The 19,775-nt window shown below is 42.5% G+C and overlaps 1 protein-coding gene across 5 annotated transcripts in view; it reads left to right on the forward strand.

Moving 5' to 3' along the window:
* The window catches only part of Me3 (malic enzyme 3, NADP(+)-dependent, mitochondrial), a 220,084-nt gene that overhangs the window by 108,139 nt on the left and 92,170 nt on the right, over positions 1-19,775 (forward strand). For all 5 annotated transcript variants that reach the window (XM_005379738.2, XM_013512068.1, XM_005379739.2 and 2 more), the window contains 2 exons: positions 975-1,108; positions 3,863-4,012. In XM_005379738.2, coding sequence (XP_005379795.1) covers positions 975-1,108; positions 3,863-4,012 — 284 coding nt within the window. The remainder of the gene's footprint in view (positions 1-974; positions 1,109-3,862; positions 4,013-19,775) is intronic.

The following is a 19,775-nucleotide window of genomic DNA, read 5'->3' on the forward strand; positions in this document are numbered from 1 at the left end:
TACAAACCAAAGTATAAAATAAATACTCAGGGAGTCCATTTTAATATAAATAAATGGTGACAGAGACAAGTTCCCCTGGCAGAATGATTCTTAAGCAAGTGTAATTTTACAGTTTCTGGAGAAAGTGACAAGTACAACCTCACCCAAGCGGTCCAGATCCATGTTATCAGTGATAAGTCACATTTACTGTATGAGCTCCTGATTTGATGGGACAAAACGGCACTTTACCTCTGTGCCCTTCTCCCCTAAAAGACCTGCCTCCCCAGTCTAATCTTGAGGACAACATCAGATGAATTCCCTATTACACAAAATACCTGACTGGGGCACCCCCGAACTATCAAGGTCATCTACAACAAGGGAAGTGTGAGAAACTCACAACTGAGGGAAGCTTAAGGGAACACGACAATGAAATGTAATGTGGATCCTGGAACAAAAGAATAACATGAGGTACAAACTGAGGAAGTCTGAATAAAGTATGGCCTTTAGTGACAACATTAGCTATAATGTTTGTTTACTGATGCAAATATACCACACTAACGTAAGAAGATAGTAATTGGGGAAACTGGGTGAAAGGGTGCGTGGGAACTCTATCTTCTCTGTCTTTGTGTAAAGCTAAAACTTCTGAAAAATAAATTTAAAACAAAACAAAAACAAAAACCTGATAATTTAGACACTTTCCACATTTTTTAAATGAGGAGCCTCAAAGTACCTGGCATGCAGGGCTGGGGATTTAGCTCAGCGGCAAAGTGCCTGCCTGGCAAGTGCAAGGTCATGAGTTCGGTTCCCGGTACTGGAGAAAAACGGAAAAAAAAAAAAAGAAAAAGTACCTGGCATGCGATTGCCACCCACTTCAACGGCACAGGTGGCCTTGAACCCTTCCTACTGAGTCGCATTGATTTTTTCCATCTGCGGATGAGACCCCTGTGTGTTTGGCTTCCTGCACATCCACTTCTGTCCTTTCTCCCTCTCCACAGGGGATGGCATTTACACTTGAAGAAAGGCTGCAGCTTGGAATCCACGGCCTGATCCCACCCTGCTTCCTGAGCCAGGATGTCCAGCTCCTCAGAATCATGAGATACTACGAGCGGCAGCAGAGTGACCTGGACAAGTCAGTGCCTGGAGTCTGTTCTCTTTACGCCATCTGTGGGCAGAGTGGCTGTTTCCCATGGTCCACACAGGGTTTTCTGGAGTAAGAATAAGCCAGGGTTAGTGACTTATGCCTATGAGCTCAGCACTCTGGGAAGGTGAGGTAGGAGGATTGCAAGTTCAAGCCCAGTCTGGGCAACTTAGCTATTTAGTGAGATCCCATCTCAAAATAAAAACTAAAAAGGAATAGGGATGTAGCTCAATGTGAAGGCCCTGAGTTCAATCTCTAGTATGGAAAAAATGGCATGGATAAGACTTTATCAGACACAATAATCCATAGGGAACAATTCACTGAGAGGAAGGATGGAGACAGGAGTGTTAAAGAAATAGTACATGACCAGGTTCCTGGAAAAAAACAAATGTGTTGGGGAGGTGGGTTGGAAAGAACCCGGATGTCATGTGTTAGAGGTTATGCACAAAGGTTAGCAACTCTGTCTCCTCTCTGAGATGTGTATACACGGAACACTTGGAAGTCCCTGGGTCAGCGTATCAGCCTCACTGAAGAAGGTAGTCAGTCACCTTCCAGGTCAGACAGCTATGACTTGGCACAGGCAGGATCTGAACAAAGACAGCTAACTCCGGGATCTGTCTGTGCAGATAAGTTGACTTTTCTGCTAGTTCTAAACTTTGTTCAATTCTTTGGTCTACCACTTAACAAAAGTTACTTCACCTTTCTGGATCACTTCCCATCTGCATGAGTAAGACAAAAACAGCTAACTTGTAGGGCTGTTATAAGGATTAAACCCATTACTCTTGATGTTGTGCTTAGAGTACCTGGCATTCGGTAAAGACTGTGTAAGAGATTGTTAAATATAATGTGTCCTCTTTCTATAGATGCTAACAGAAATGTAGAAAGATAAGGCTTCCCTCTACAAGCCGAGAGCCAAATGGCCAAGACTTCAGATGTGGGGTTGTGACTGGTTCTGAGGGCAAAGCTCAGCTGAATATCAAGGTCATCCTGTACCTATTACCCATGAATCCCCACACCAGCCACAGCTGCTGAACCACAGTGAACAAGGAAGCCCATACCCACATCCATAGCCCCTACTCCCAAAAAGCTAGACTCTAGTGGTGTTGCTCACATTAACTCCAAGACCACCCTGCAGCCCAGGTCAAATATTTTCTCCTTCTGGTTTATCCTAATCAGATTGCATCCAGCCATGTTGCCCTGAAGAGAAAACCAGAAATTACACAACAAATTCAACTAACAGTGTGAGACACACCCTGACTTTTAACAATCTGAATCTCCCTCCTCTGTTAATTGTATAAAAATGCATTAAAGTTCAAAGTGCAATCTTTCCTAAAGATAGTAAACCCTAAAATTTAAGTCCCAAATCATTCCCTTCAAGTTATTTCCTACTAGATAGGCCTCCCTCATGTGCCTGGGGTGAAACTCCAGGCTCAGGGAGAGAGGACTGTGCCTGTTTCTGGGAGCTTTAGAGGGTTCCTCCTGATGCAGAGTTTGCTGCTTTGACCCACTTGTTCCCAGGAGTGCTCTGAGCAGGTGCTTGGAGAAACACCAAGAAGGCTTCCAAGCTGCCTGTGGGTAAGAGCAATGGTGTGCTCATACATGCTTAATAACTGGTTTTCTGGTAGGGGCTGGAATTAGGAAGAGATGTGTACCAATGGCCACTGGGTAAGTGGTTTGGGGGTTAGAATGTAGAATTGGAAATCTCATGTACTGGAAATGAGCTAAGATCCTGACTATTCCTGAGCATGAACCCTTCTTTCCTAAAGACACTGTTCAAGACACAGATTCTAGTTCTGGATCAGTGGATTTAGTGGAGAACAGACTGAGGTCCCAGGAAGTCACAAGATTTCCCAAGGAATGGTAAATGGCAGAGCTGGGAGTTAAACCCAGGACCCTGACACTGTGCCCAGGGATCATTCCACCGCAACACAGCTCTTTCCTCCACAAGAGCTTCTCTCTCAGCCCACCCCATGCCAAGGCCTCAAGTGCCCCCATACCCTCTCCCAAACTCTTGTCCAAAAAGGTGGTGATTCAGCAGTTATACCTCACTGTGAATTTCAACCCCTGTTTTTCTTTCTCAGAGGTTTTTTGCATTTTAGGAGGTGAATATAAGGTCTTTTCCTAGCTATGTGATTTCAGGCTTCTGGAGAAGTTATTTTTGGAGTTTTCCCTGTGCCTCTTTGCTACTCAATCACTTGTGCACTCTGCCTGTGATCACTCAATCACTGTGCACTCTGCCTGTGGATAGTAGAAAAAGTCGGTTCATACAGCATTCATTTGCATAGTATTTTCCTTGCCCCTGGATGACCTATTTCACTCCCAAAATATTATTATTTTATTGTCATTCATTAATGCCCATCTAGTAATGCAATGATCTTACAAAATGGTTGAGAGAACAGACTCCAGTCAGATGGCTTAAGTACTGCCACAAAAGCTTGGGTAGCTTCCTATCCATATCCATGTCTTCATGTCTCTAAAATAGCATGAATTAGAGTACTTGCCTGAGAAGTCCTTGGAATTCTTAGAGGAGTTCATGTAAAGTATTTTGAACAGAGCTTACACCATGTGCAATAATAAGCACCATAAGGCACATGATCTGTGAACAATTCATAGATATTAGCCCTGCTTAGACCAACATCTTGATGCTTGATTTGCTCCTGGATGTGCTATTGTAGCTGTATCTGCCTTTGAACACAGTAGCATCATGTCCCTAAGATCAGTTTGCTGCTTCTGTCCCTCTCCAAGGTACATAATTCTCATGACACTTCAAGACCGGAACGAGAAGCTCTTCTACCGCGTGCTGACTTCAGATGTGGAGAAGTTCATGCCCATTGTGTACACACCCACTGTGGGGCTGGCCTGCCAGCACTATGGCCTGACCTTCCGAAGGCCACGGTGAGTGCACTTGGGGTGAGAGTTCAGGCGGAAGTCTCCGCAAAGGGCAAAATGTTCTTTCCACTGGCCTTGCTTATTGGGACCGTAAGCAGCTAACTCCTGGTGGGTCACTGGAATTTATGCAGGCTGCTCAGGAAAATGATCCCATAAGCAAAGAAATGAATACAGGGTGCCCAGTAAGGAAATAACAATCTGTTCCACCTCCAAATAATAAATCCCCAGCATGTAGCTCAGAGTTGGCCTGAAAAATAGTTCAGATTGTTCTCACGTCCCCTACCTATTCCCCTCCTTGCACACACACATCCCTTTTCTGGTCATTTCCAAAATGCAGACAGTTTCCCTGGCAGTTCAGACCAATGAATAATGGAGTGTTGGATACCAGAGCCCGACTTCTTTGGCTGCCTCAAAGAACCAGTATACCTTCATCTGGACTTGATTCAGATTCCACCTAAAATGTCATTTTACTGGGCAAACATTTGCCATTGCATTTTCTTCCAGAGGCTAAAGAATTTGGGGACAGTTTTCCAAGGAAATCACTTGGTTTTCTTCATGATGTGTTCAGAATATACATTTTTTAAAAAACAGAAATGGGAGGATTTTCAAGAGGTCCTATATTTTTAGCACTAATGATGAAAGAGCTGTCTGGGTTTGTTATATGTATGAAACATTACCAACAGAGAGTTATTAGCCTGTATTCAAATATGTACTTGTAGAGATATGTAGTTTATATATAATTTTAAAATGAGTGTTTCTAAATAGTGTGTTGTATGGAGAACAGGTAATCATGTATCTCTGACAGCTTTTATTCATTTGAGCTGGGCCATGAAAACTGAATGTGAAGAACTGAGACAAAGAACATTTGTCTGCAGTGAGCAAAGCGTACTCCTTCTCCTGGCTAAGACACATGGCCTCTTGGGACCCTATGATAGTGAAACAGGAGAGTAGAGGGGCTTGGTAGAATGGAAAAGAGGTTCCACCCAACAACATGGTTACTTTCATGCCACCAAGGGGATTGGATGAATGCGGCACTGTTTTTGACTCCTGTTGAGGCCCCACTCGTGGTTCTCCAAGAGGTCAGTGGTAGACAGGAGTGCGGCACATGTGTGGGGATCCATTTAGGTAGAAAGAGCCCTCCCAACCCCTTGCACTCAGAGAATCAAGTCATCTCTGGATGGAGGTAGAGAGGGTGGCATAGAAAGTGGGCAGGCAGTGTGGGAAACAAGCATGCCACTCCTCCAGCTAGGCACCTACAGATGAGCTGAAGCCAGTAGAAAATCCTAATAACTGTAAAGGCCAAGTATTATCTTAAAATCTTTACATATCTTATTTAATTATCACAATTCCTTACCAGAAGGTAGGTGTAGGTGGAAAACCTGAAACAGAGAAATAAGTTGCCCAAAGACACACACTTCATAACCATCAAAGCCAGGGCTCAAGCCATATAGCCTGCACCAGTGTGTAGACAGGTAACTGCTACACTATGCTGCTTCTTACAGTTCACTACTGTGCATTTGATGGGCACTTAAGGTGGAGCACCACTGCAGTTCCAGGAGTGTTCGACTGCCCAAGTATCTGAGGTACGGATTGCTGGATACCATTTCCAGAGCCAGGAAAGAACCGATCTACTAGTCCCAGAGCCTGCAGCTGGATGAGGCTGAGACAGGCTCAGGTAACCTGAACTGTCTTCTTGGTTTAGTCCCTCACACTCTCAGTACAGCTTTCCAGCATATGCTTCACACACAGCCGTCTTCAGATGATTACCCAATTGAACTATTTGACATGTGACATTCTGAGCTGTTGCTCTATCTTTCCATCTGGCTGCTTTCCAGGTGTTGACTTCACACCTGCCTTCCTCCTAAGGGAAATGAGGGTTTGGACTCCACCCCAGCCCTGAGCTTCTTCTGAGGCCTGGCTTGGAACGGCTTTATGGATTAGCATCTGAAGAAAGGACAGCCCCAAAGCTTGAAGGAAGAGAGCCAGGCCTTCTCAGTTTCTGAAATGATAAACATTCCTGCCAGGTTCCTGAGAACAATGAAGCTCTGTGAAAGGGGCTGGCCCCCACCAAAGCTAATGAGGTCCAGCTGATACTAAAATTGAACCTAACATGCCTGGGTTCCACATGGTCTCACAACCTGGAAGGAGATGTCAGAGTGTCTCAGGGTCACTTGAGGGTCTTGGGCAGCTACACACAGTGTAAAGTTCTGGACTCTGCTGGACTCTACCCCCAACTTTTTTCCTGCCTGTCCCCTGGCATCTTCTCCATGCATCTCATGGATTGGCTTGCAGAGAAGCCACACAAGGTCACTGGGGTGTGACTTGGAGAAGTGAAAGCCAGAGTTAAGGCTGGGTGGAGGCCAGAACAGAGTTCAGCTCAGAAGAGAGATGCAGAGAGGAAGCCAATATGGTGTCCAGAATCTGTGAATGCTGGTCAAAACCATCCCTGTCTTCACCTCCCCTATTCTCTAGACTCCAAACGATGTGTCCACACTTATGGACCTAACAATTCCAGTTTCAGTGTAAGGTCCAACCGGTAGGAGCGATGGAGGTATTAATGAAAGATGTATCCATGGTGCCTGTTGAAGATCATATGGCAGACTTTATCCTGGGGCAGGAGGAGCACAACCATAGATATAGGACCATTTGCAGTGAGGGAGAAGACTGGACTCCAACTCCAACAGGGCCAAGTGAGAGTTTATAACCAAGAGGCAAGATGGGGGTAGTGCATGGAAAAATAGTAAGAAGAAACATCAAATATTAGGGGCTTTGGGCTAAGCTGACTTGAAAGAATTATTGCTGAAAGCAAGCCCTGGTGATAACATTTCAAGGTGGTCAGATATCAAGGGTGATGGATTCTTGCTGAACTGACTTAGCAAGATATGTGCTCATAGTCAGTTCTACAGGGACAAAGATGAAAGCCCAAGGTCTGATCTAGTCAGGAAGTACTCGGGAGCCACACTAAAGATTTGGTCAAAGGATGTCTTTGCAGAGATCTAGGTGGTGGTGGGAAGCAGTGGGCTTTGAAGCTAGGCAATCTTGGCCTCTAACCTCAAATCTTAATAATTTTGACAGTTAAATTAGCACCACTTCAGTCTCCTCATATGTAAAATGGGAATAATGCCAATACCTATAGCTCCTTGTGAGGATTCTATTCTGTAAGGTTCCATATATGTAGGGCCTGACCCTAGTAGATGCTCAGCAGCTATTGTAATGGAGTTTAGAATTTCCACCAACCCAAGTTCTTATCTCACCATGCTAAAGAATGGACATGAGAACAAAGGAAGTGAAAAATAGAAAAGTTATATTAAGAAAAAGCTCCCAAAAGGGGGTTGCCACAGAGGTTCTTTGTCTGGGACAGTGGTGGAATACTTATGGTGAGCATGCCATCGTGGGCTATTTGTATCATTGAAAGTTCCAAAAGGTTTGCCATCGCTGGTCTAGGGAGTTTTACACAGTAAAATCACATCGCAGGCTACATTGACTCAAACTGTACTCAAATTATAGGATGATAGATACAGTCACTTAACTGATATTGGTGTAGTAGAAAAACAAAGGTACATGGAGAGGATGCACAGCTTGGAAAAGAACAAAGGCATTTCTGGAAAGGGCAAGAGTGAGAGTTTGGTGCTCTTGTCATCTGTCCAAGTGTTTATTATGTTGTTTCTGTGTGTTTGTTACATTGCTCAGGCTTATGAGACCAGATGGGGCTAGTTACTGTACAGCTTGCAGTTGTTCATCTTGGTGAGGCTTGTAGGCCTAGCCCTCATGTGTCCATCTCGGGACCTAGTTTCTATCAAGTCAGTCCTCAACCACAGGTCTAGTTTTCCTCAGCTCTATTCTGACTCTGTCTTGTTCCCAGCCCCTTTCTCAATGCCTATCAGTCTCTACCTAACTTAGCTATCTGCGATACCATGAGCTGCCTGACCCACCACCTCCAGGTCCTGTCATCTGATTCAGGCTCCCTACCAATGAATGTGAACTGCAGACCTACTGAGGTCTCTCAGTCCTCTGAAATACCTCCATATTCTGTTGATTCCAACATTAGATTATCCGTCATGATTAACTAGCAAATCCATTGGCAAGTACCAGGAATTAGAGGAATTAGAGAATGGGTTGTGATGAGTTATAGGGACTGGGCAAGGAGTGAGAGTAGGATTTCTAAAGGCAGAGCTCTGTAGAAAATACCTAAAATGTTATTTGGATGTAGACAAATTCAGCAGCCCTCGGCCCTAAACCAAGATGGTACTTGTTATTTGTAAACAGGTGGGTTTCTGCACACAGTCCAATCACAATATACAGGATATTAACAGCTGCCATTTATTGACTGCTTGTAATATTCATGGTGGGCCAGAGGCTAGGTATTTAGTGCACATTATGTCTGAGCTCTACACCAGCCCCACAGGGTGCTTGTTATTTTACTGAGAAGAAAACTAACTTTGTCTAAGACATTATAGCTGACCCATAGCCCATTCCCTGTGTTTTTTTTAAATCTGCAGCCCAGCTTCAGAAGATGTTGGTAAATATAGTGTCTCAGAAGCGAACACTTGATTCCTGCCTTCACATAAATTCCCTTGCATGTGGGATCTGCCCAGAGGGACATGACCACACACACATACACACACACACACACACACACACACACACACACGTGGGAGGGGGCAATATGCTGTAGTGAATAAAGAAATTGGGCAAGAGTCCAGAAGAAGTGGGTCAGCCCTCCTACTCATAACCATGTGTCCTTGGAGTCTGGCTACGCCCGCTCCCAAGACTGTGAAGGCCAGATGTGCTAAATACATGTGAATATGTTTTACCAATAGTAAAGCTCCTCCTAGTCTTAAAGGGGTATTGCCCTTTCATCTCTTCTCCCTCACCTCAATCCCCATAAAAGAATGTGGTTAAGACTTATATTCATCTCTGTATTTTCGTGCTTCTTGCTTGGTATGTCTGGTGAGCCTCACTTCTAGCATTGGAACATTTTTACCTTGAGCCATCTCCACTTACCACTGCCCACATACATACTCACATACAGGGGGACCCCGGGACATGAATCACATTCCTCTTCTTCCAAAAGGAGCCCACCGGAGCCCCTTTTCAGTCATACACAGGAACAGTGGATGACAGCATCTTGGCCAAAGTCACTCTGGAAAACAAAGATAACCTTATTCAGCAATGCAAAAAACCCTGAACACCTAGGGTACACAGTCTTTCAGCATGTCACAGTCTGGGTTCCAACCCAGCTGTCAATCACACAGCTGTCATACACACACATACACATACACACACACACACACACACAAACACGCACTCCCAGCACAACTGGAAAGCAGACAGAAAGCCAGGATTAGCATCATCAGATCTGCTCATCTCTACCCTCAGGGCACCAAAGACTGGCTCCTTTTTCCAAGACTGTTGCATGTCCAATTCCCAGACTCTTCTGCCAAACTGTTTCAAGGGAGCTGCTAGAAATACAGTACTCGCGGCGAACAAGCACAAGATCTGCAGCTGGGTCTGGTTAGCTTCTCTTCTGGCTGTCTCAGCTTTGAGTTAAGGCAAGAGGATAATTAGGAGTCAAGAGGTATGGGTTCTACCTTTACTGCCCCCTTTCTGACTACGAATCCCAAGGCAAGTCTCTGTGCTCATTAGTCATGAGTACAGTGGTAGGTTAGGCTGCATGGCTCCGGTGATCTCTTCAAGACCTGACAGTTTGTGATTGAATAACCCAAAGTCTGCAAGTGTGAAATGAGATCTTGAAGTGAGCTATAGTCACATTATGTGACTGAGCCCATTTCCTCACCTGTGAAATTAAGAGTTCTGTGCTGGAACGGTGATTCTCAGTCATTGCTATGCACTACAAGTACCTGAGGGAGCATTGGATCAAAATCCCTGAGACAGAGCCCAAGCAACTTTAGTTTTCAAAAGCTCCCCAGGGGATTCCAGTGGCCCGCTAGGGCTGAGAGCCACTGAGCTGGGTGATCTCTGAAGTTTCTTCCACCCCAGATTTTCCCTGACTTTTAAGGAGTTGATAACCTGTATTTCATATTTTCTAGGCCACCCAAACCTGGAAGTATATTCGAAGATTAGGATCACACTACTGTAATAAAATTTTCCTCTTTACCTGAGCCCTCAAAAAGCCAAGTTCCCTCATGTGTCACTGACCACTTCATTGGAACAAGAAGGGTTTCACCTCTGCTGCCCCCTCCTTTCCCAGTGTTTCCTCCTAAGCTCCTGTCACTGACATGAGTCACCCCTCTCCCAAGCTGTGCTTATATCATCCTGCCTGTCCTGTGGAATGACCCACTTTGTAATGTTCACTTATCTGTGGTCAATATTGATTAGATGGGAGCAAACATCATCTTTTATGGTGACCAGTCATTTTGTCAAGCATGTGACTGGTGTGTCCTCATTCAAAAGATGAGCTGGACCAGTTGAAGTCTTCAAAAGTGTGAACTGAGACATGGAAAAATGTATATAAAAAGAATTTTTCAACTGAGAAGAGAAATGAAGTCAAAAAGGGATCCTGTGATTTAGATTTGAGAGTCAGGTCAGTGTGGGCCAAAGGCAAATGACAGCTGTGAAGGAAGAGAAAAATGAGCAGGAAGTGAAAGAGTGAGTCTGTTGAGAAAGATTTGGGCAGATGGAAGAGTAGAGAGGAAAACATGGGCAGAGACAGTGATTGATCCCAGGAGCTGCCTCAGTTCCTGACAGCTTTCCACGTTAGTTCCTGTGCACAAATGTACAACACACCCTCTTTCTCCAAGGGTAGCTTAAGTGAACCTTCTCCTTTGGTAACCAGAAGAGCCAAACCAAAAAGCAGCCATGAAATCAGATGGATCTTATTAGTTCCTGATTCCCTTATTAGTGGGTTGGATGGGGCTAACAGGTTAAAGCAGAGCGTCTTGATGTTTAGGACGCATTAAAATCACCTAAAGGACTTGTTAAAACACAGATTCAGCAAGTCTGGAAAAGAACCACAGAATTTACATACCTAACAAGGTCCAGGTGATGTCAATGCCTCTGGTACAAGAATCACATTCTGAGAACCACTGGATTAAAGGATAGGGAAGAGTAGCTCACTTCAAGATGAATAGAAACTATCTGAAGAAGCCAAAGTAGACAGTTCCAGGCCCTGCTCCATGTTAGTAGAGAGAGCCTGGAATCAGAAGATACGGGTTCTAGTTCCAGTTCTTCCCTCCAACTAGCAGTGTGACCATCTGTAAATCCCACCCCCTTTCTAGGCCTCAGTTCCCTTACTTATAAAACAAGAGTATTTTACTAGGTAATCTCATGGGCTCTAATCCTAACAGTCTCTAAGTTTTGGAGCAGATTAAAGTACTGTGGCTATAGATTTGCCTCTAAGATTTCTGGCACGTAAGAGAAAAATGCAAAAGTAGATGGAAGCACACTTTTAATTTTATGGCCGAAAGAAAAATTTTTTTAAGTTTGCAGCCTTATCTGTGAAAGTGTCACTTTTGCTGACCCACAAATGGTCACTTTCCCAGACAGAACAGCTGGGCAGTCCAGAATGTATCTTGATTGTTTGGTGCTCTGGCTTGGAAAATGATGCCAGAATAGATCTGAGGAAGGCGGCATCAGGGGCCTTTCCAAAGCAGAAGGCTATTCCGCTATTATTTGATGTGACTGTCACATGGAGTAAGTAAAATTCTTCCTGGACTCCACGTTGTTAAAACACTTTGGGAAATAGTAGTGGAGGAGAAAAAGAGCATTTATTTTTGTACCTGAATTAGATAGATTTCAATCTCCTAGGGAATTGGCTTATTCCATGTTAGAGGAAGTTCTGAGATTTACATTTTAAAAAGCGAGTTTGTCCTTGATTGCCTGTGACCTTCCCGGGAGTTTAGCACCTGAAAGAGCAGCTTTCTGTGTGTGTGTGGAGGACAGAAGATACACCTCATGTCCAGGGTTTGGGTGCAGGAGACTGGGAGTGAAGGTGCAAATGGGGTGAGCAACCCCACACAGATGTAAAGACTACATTTTCCTTACTCAAGCTGAAGACAGATGTTATTAAATAGAACAGGATGTCCTGGGTTTTACTTCTTTTGCCGAAGGCAGATTTCCCTAGCAATCTAAGCAAACTAATTTTTTGTTTCTTTTTTATCAGGCTCTTTTCCCTTCCCTGTCACCAGCAATCCCAGCCATGTTGATCAAAAGAATAAGTGTGAGGAGAATTCCTTTATTCAGAGAAGGGAATGCTAGAAACAAACAACTGAGTAAATCTTTTCTCAGATAACTTTGATCTGTTAACATACAAAATGCACCACACATTATTTAGTCAAAGAAGTGTAGCTTCATAAGGGAAACTGCAGTGCAAAGTTTTTACAAGCTCTGGGCTAGAGGAGGAGTAAAGGATCACAGGTAGAGAACTTTTGTTTGGTTTATAATTCAAGCTGGCCTTGAACTCACTATGTAGCCCAGGCTGGCTTCAAACTCACAGTGCTCCTCCTGCCTCAGCCTCCTGAGGGTTGGGGCTACGAGTGTGCACCATCACACCCAGCAAAAACTTCTTGAAGACAACAAAAGTTGTCCTACTACAGAGAGCCCTACCACCACCAGCTAGTCACCCCCCAAAGTCCACTATTATATTTGTGTTCTGGCCTTAGTCCATTATACCTATAGGAGTCCCTTCAAGGTCCCCCATATGCCCCAGCAGGATGAAAGTAAAAACTTCATTTCTGAGCTGGCTTCTTAGCAACTGTTAAAATAGTATTGTCTAAACCAATAGGTATTAGACTTTAGGAAGGATAAATATTGTTTGAAATGGAGAGAGATGGGAAAGTATCAATCTAGAAGGGCTTGTCCAGGATGCTGGACACAGAAACAAGCCTCAGGGAGGTTGTAGGTATAGTCAGGGAGGTTGTAGGTATAGTCAGCCTTGTCTAAAATTTCCTAGAGGGGGTCAAGTGGAAAGGCTAAAAAGAAAGAAAGAGTGGTGTAGCTGATAGAAATGGGCTTCTCTAGCTTCCCACATCTAGACCATTTCTTCTCCTGGAAAGTGGAACAATTTTATTCTCCTGGAACAGGAGTCTTCTTCTGAAACAATTTCTCCTACCCTCCTCAGAGGATAGGAACTGGATCCCTGGATCTCCTCTGGTGCTGAGCTTATTGCCCCTAAGCACTTATCAGAGAGAACATTTGAGGTCTGTCTTCTGGAGCAGGGGGAGATGGGGAGCTCAGTGTACTTAGCGTGCACAAAGCCCCAGAGGTTGATCTCTAGCACACACACACACACACACACACACACACACACACACACACTGTCTTCTGATTAGACTCAGTGATAAACATTGGCAAAGCACAGTATTTATGTTTGGCTACCATGAACACATGGATGATCCAAGTAGGAAGAAGTTTATTCATGGTACTCAGCCTTAAGCTGCTTATAACCCTACTAAGAATGATTCTAAGGTAACATAAGCCAATGAGTGAACTGTGGTGTGGATTGTCTTGTTTACTTTTGAAATATTGAAGTAATTAATTATAGTAAGAAGTCCCCCCACTGAATGGTTGGTTTTCTATACAAATCTTGAAACAAGAATTTTGATCCCCATTGGGAAGGTAGACCAGCATAGTCCCTGGCATTCAAAAGTTTATCAGATTGATTCCCAGCAGAAAGAAGTGCATAGGCAAGATATGTGGCCAGAACAAGCAGAGAACCATAGACTCTCAGAGTCGGAAATGGGAAGGATATGGCTAATTGAGCCTTCTTCCTTCTCAACGTCCCTCAGTTTTTCAGTTATCTTTCTTCCACCAAATAATCATTGTGTTCTGACAGAGTCTTGGCCCTTCCAGGACCAAGCAGTGGGTCTACATTAATCTAAGGTTACCATATTTGTCTGGTGGCTTTGTTAGTGGTTGATTTAAGTATAGATACATGACCTGATCTGCTGGAGGACTTGCAGAAAGGTTTTTCTCATTTGAAGAGAACCCTTCTACCTCCCTAGATATCCCTATTATCTGCTGAGTAGGTCTGGGGCTGCACTAAGCATCCTTGGAATACCAAGAAAACAACCACAGGACCAACTGTTTAATGCCAATGATAGCAAAGTGGAAATGTGGAGGGACTGGGTCTTTGGTGATATTGCTGAACCACTAAATAAACAAATCCTGCAGCTGTGGACCTCTGAACTTCTCGTTACAGAAAATAATTTCGCTTTTGAGCCAGTTGAGTCAGAAGCCTCTCTTAGCTATTGCTGAAAGCAATTCCCCTCCCTAATGGGATACTTAGATCATCTCCGTAATAAAACAGTAGCTCACATCTATTGATGCCATGCTGCAAGCACCAGGTACTCTTCTTTGTGCTGTCCCCACTTAAGCCCCCATAGCTCTTCTGTTGTGTAATATTATTAGTCAGTTTTTGTGAAGAGGCTGAGCCACTGAGAGTTCACCTGAAGAGCCTGTATATTTGGTACGGGGTAGAAAGAAGTACAGTGCACACTCAGGCTCCAGAACTTTCACCCTTATCTGGTCCCTGTCATGTCCTTCATTTCATGAGCCTCTTCTCTCTGGTGACTGAGCATCTGACTGCAGGACAGAGGACTCTTCTCCACATCAGCCCACCACTGCAGGGTGCGTAAGGAGCTCACTCCACTGACAAGGGGAGGGGAGGTAAGGTTGGATACAAGGCAAAGTGAGAAGCTTGGATTGGCCTACACAGGGATCATGATGCGCTTTAGAGTGGGGAATGCTATAACGGGAGCGTTTCTCCAGGAGGATAATTCTCAGGGGTCTGACAAGGAAAGCCCAAGGGGAACTGTTGCATTAAGTGAGGTGTCCTGAGTGTGAAAATGCAAGGTGAAAAAAGCAGACTCGCAGTACATGGCGTCTGGCTGCATGTGAAAATGAAAGGAAGTGTCATCAGACTGTGAGCTGTGCTATGGTGGACCAGAAGTTGTGGGGTTAAGCTCTGGCTCCAGGAATGGAACGCTGAGCTGGGTTATAACAATAACAACAGTTACTATCACTCGCTTTTATTGAGTGGCCAGTACCATGAGGGTCAAGTTGCCTCTATTACCTTTGAGTCCCACCACAGACCTAGGAAGTCAGAATGCTTTTTGGTTCCCCAGTGAAAGGTTCAGAGATCTGCCTAAAGCCAAGGACTCAAACCTGAGTCTGTCCTGTTCCAAGGCCTTCCTCTCTCCATAACGTAATTTCCTATTGTACTATGTTGTTAAAACAGCATTTATGAATTATGTGTGTTCCCAAAACTGTGGCTCTTCCTCCTCTGCCCCCAACAACCGTAGTAAAGCAAATATATTCCTAGGCTAAGTGAAATCAGCAACAATACCTGCAAGAGTCCACGTGTGTCAGTCTCTTACAGTGACTGGAAGTAAAGCAGGGCCATGAATTGCAGGCATCGAGCCAAGGTGCTTGGTTAAAGAGCTCAGAAAGAAAGCTAGGACTCCTCCAGGATCTTCATACCTGCTCAGACAGAGCCTGTTTGGATCAAGGCAAGAATATTCAATGCACTTCATGCTGCTCCCATGGTATGCCCTTGAGCCAGTGTCAGGGCATTGACTGCCTCTATTATAAATGTCGCCTACACAGCCTGTGGAGTTCTCTAGTCAGCACTAGTGTTCCCTGTATGCCCCTATGGCCTGCTCCCAGGCAACTCCCTATTTGGTTCAATATAGGGTAAGAATTTGCCTCCTAAGAGGCCTTTGAAAAGAGTCTCTTCAGGAAATTGTAGGTGGGAATCTGTCTTTGAAGAAATGGAGCTAATTATCTCTCAAGAGAACCTTGAGTTCTGCATTTCTTCCAGTCTGTCTGTCAGTGAAGCATATATTGGCAAGTCACAGGATTATAAATCAACCAGCTCAAACCAAAGTCAAGAGAGGACGAGACACCCTGCTCACCTGGAGTACAACTTGGTGAAACTGGTAGGACTAAAACTTGGGTCTTTTGACTCTTGCTCCAAATCTCTTTACTCCTGTCTGTGGTGCAGATATGGGTGTTCCCTGCACTATCTGAATCAAACTTAGTTTACAATTATCACTTGTATTTACAGCATGTCAAGGTTTGAGAGTAAATTCACATACTGTCTTCCAAACTGTCCCATGAAACAGTCACCCCTTTCCACATGAGGAAATAGATGATTCAAGAGGTCAGGTGATTCCCCAAAGCAGTACAAATAGCAAAAGAAATAACTGAACCTAGGATTTAGAGCTTTCTGCTTGCTTTTCAAGACCCGGTCCACCATTGCACTGTAAAATTCCAGTAGGATGAATCTGTTTGCTCACTGCTGAATACGCAACACTCAGCACCAGGTCTTTGTTAGAAGGAAGGAGGGATGAAATGATTGGTAAATAAATGGAAGAAATTTGGAGTCTTATTTTCCCAGTATCTTCTAATAGAAACCTAGAGGAGTGAATTTGTATTATCATTAGCTCCTGACTTAAAGACAAAGACCAATAACTAAACTTTGATTATAATTCTTCTTTTCTTAGATTATTTTTAACATTAATGCAAAAAGTCGTTTGATTCCTTTAAGGATTGTCAGGAAGCTATGCATAGATTTCAGTGCTAAGAAAGGGAGTTATAGAGTTTCTATGTTCTTAGGATAATTAAACAAGAAAATGTATCCATTATTTGCCAAATAGCTTTATCCCCAAATCAAGGCCTATACAGTCAGGAGGAAATAAGTGACTAGAGTGAAATAAGATGATGACCTGTGCATCCAGAATGCTGGGTTCTGGATGATTAATAAAATGCCCAGTCATCACAAATGAGGTTGAAGAGATTTGCCCTTGCCCGCTCGTGCAGGATGGTCCTGGGTGAGCCAATTGGAGCTTCTTATGTGCAACCAAGCGGAGGGGTGTGGATGCAAAGTTGTCATGGTAACTTTTTCACTGATTGGAAGACTAGAGGAAGCTAGAGTGACCATCTTTGGATTGCATGGGGGTAGGAGTAGGGTTAACTAGTACTGAAGAGAAGAGAAAATTCTTTCTAGTCAAAGAAAGGGCAAGAAGTTTGAATTCAAGTAATGGTAAAGCAAATATAAGTAAGGTGCTGGCTAGAATACTTAACATGATAAATACTGAAATGACTTTGATTATCAAGCCGAGAGGGGTTAGTTGTTTAGACCTAAGGTCTTCTGACTGAGACAAAGCAGTAACACTGCAAACACAGCTCACACCCACATAATTTAGAAAAAGTTGACTTTTAGCCTTACTTATTATACTCCTCCACTGAGGGTAAGCCTGGGCTATAAATAGTCCTATACAATAACAATAGTAAAAATAACTTTGTTTTATCAATAATTTACTAAATATGCCAGGCATTGCACTTATCATCCTCAATCTTTTAATGGCTATTTTATACTTTTCAGTGTATATACCTTTCATATCCTTAGTGAAAGATACTAAGTGTTTTTTGAGACAATTACATCAGTAAATGGCATATTTTCTGAATTTCTTTTTTGCACAGATCATGGTTAATGGTAAAAATGTTATTGACTTTATACGCCTTTTTTTATTTTAAAGAGAATAAAAAATAAGAAAAAATAAAAATGATACAGAATTTCAAAACAAGATGATAGGAAATTAAAAATGGTTGTTATATTGCATATTGTTATCTTTAAAGTAGTTGTTATACACATGACAACTAAGATACTTGTACTACTAATTCTATTGTTTGTTGAAAGGAACAGTTAATGCTTAACTGTTTGATCAATCTTGCATGCTTATATCTGGTACTCTAAATATACCTATTTTGAATCCTGTAACTTTACTGAATTCATGGATCCATTCTAATAGTTTTTTGGTGGAGTCTTTAGAGTTTTATATAAGATCATGTTGTTAGCAAAAAGAAATAGTCTCATTTCCTCTCATATTTGGATGGCTATTTTTTTCTTTCTCTTGCCTAGTTGCTCTGGCTAGGACTTTCAGTACTATTTTGAGTGTAGGTAATGTGTTAGTCACTTTTCCATTGCTGTGATGAAACACCTAAGAAAATTAACTTAAAAGGAGGAAAGATTTATTTTGTCTCACAGTTTCCAAGGTTTCAGTTATGGTTGGTTAGCTCCATTGCTTTTGGGCCTGTGGTGAGGCAGTGCATCATGGTGGAAGTGCATGGCAGAGGAAGCCTGCTCACCTCATGACAGCTGAGAAGCAAAGAGAAGGAGGAAGAAGGGTCCAAAAATCCTCTTCAAAGGCATAACTCCAACAGCCTAATTTCCTCCCAGTAGGCCCCATGTCCAAAATGTTCTACCACTGACCAAATACACCATACACTGGTGACCAGCCTTTAGTGCATGTTTCTTGGGAGCCATTTAAGATCTAAACCATAATAAGCAGTAAGAATGGGCATTTTTGTCTTATTCCTGGTCATAGAGGAAAAGCTTTGAACTTTTCAATATTGAGTATGCCATTAGCTGTAGGCTGGGTTGAATATTCCTTCTGTGCCTGATTTTTTGGCATTCTTATCATGAAGGGATATTAAAAGTTCTCAAATGCATTTTGTACATTTATCCTGATAACCATGTAGTGGTTTTTTTTTTCCTTCATCCTTTTTTGATGGTAAATCATATTAACTAATTTCTATATATTGAAACATTCTTGCATCCCAAGGATAATGCCCATTTGATCATGATAAATGATCTTTTTAATGTGCTGTTAAGTTTACTTTGTCAGTGTTTTGTTGAGGAATTTGCATCTATGTTCATCAGATTTTTCAAAGAGTTTGAGAAGAATTGGTATTAGCTTTTCTTTAAATGTTTGATAGAATTCAAAAGTGAAGCCATCTAGTACTGTGCTTTTCCTTGATGGGTACCTTTATTACTGATTTAATCTGCTTCCTCATTTTCTATTAATCAGTTCATCTCTTTATGATTCAATTTTGGTAAGTTACATGTTTCCAGGAATCTATCCATTTCTTCTAGATTATCCAATTAGTTGGCATACAATTTTTTTATGATCCTTTGTATTTCTTCAGTACCAGTTCTAATCTCTTCTATTTCATTTCTGATTGTATTTGACTGATTCTTTTTTTCTTAGGTAGTCCAGCCAAGGGTTTGTTGATTTTATCTTTTCTAAAAAAACAAATCTTATTCTTGTTTACTTTTTCTAATTTCTATTTTATTTATTTTTGCTCTGGTCTTAGTATTTGTTCTTTTCTGCTGACTTTCTTTTTATTTTTTTATTTATTTATTTTGGCCTTTTTGAGACAGGGTCATAGGCTGGCCTTGAACTCACTTTGTAGCCCAGGCCGGCCTCAAACTCACAATAGTCCTCCTGCCTCAGCCTCCCAATGCTGGGATTACAGGTGTGTGCCACCACACCTGGCCTTTCTGCTAACTTTAAACTTAATTTGATCTTCTCTAGTTCCTTGAGGTGTAATGCTAAGTTGTTTGTTGGACATCTTTATTTTTAATGAAGGTTTTTATTGCTATAAAATTCCCTCTTTAACTACTTTTGCTGCGTCCTGTAAATTGTGATGTGGTATACTTGTTTCCAGATATCTTTAAATTTCCTTTCTAATTTCTTCTTTGACCCAAAGATTATTTAGGAGTGTATTGTTTAATTTCCACATATTTGTGAATTTTCCAAACTTGATGTTATTGATGATTTCCAGTTTCATAACACAGTAGTCAGAAAAGATACTTGATAGGATTTCAACTTTCTAAAATTTAATTAAGACTTGTTTGTGGCTAACACATGACCTATTCAGAATGTCCTGTGTGTACTTAATAAGAATGTTACTATTGGAGGGAATGTTCTGCATCTGTCTGCTAGGTTCATTTGGTCCAAAGTGT

This window comes from Chinchilla lanigera, unplaced genomic scaffold (genome assembly GCF_000276665.1).
Source record: "Chinchilla lanigera isolate Chin_1 unplaced genomic scaffold, ChiLan1.0 scaffold00013, whole genome shotgun sequence".
NCBI classification, from domain to species: Eukaryota; Metazoa; Chordata; class Mammalia; order Rodentia; family Chinchillidae; genus Chinchilla; species Chinchilla lanigera.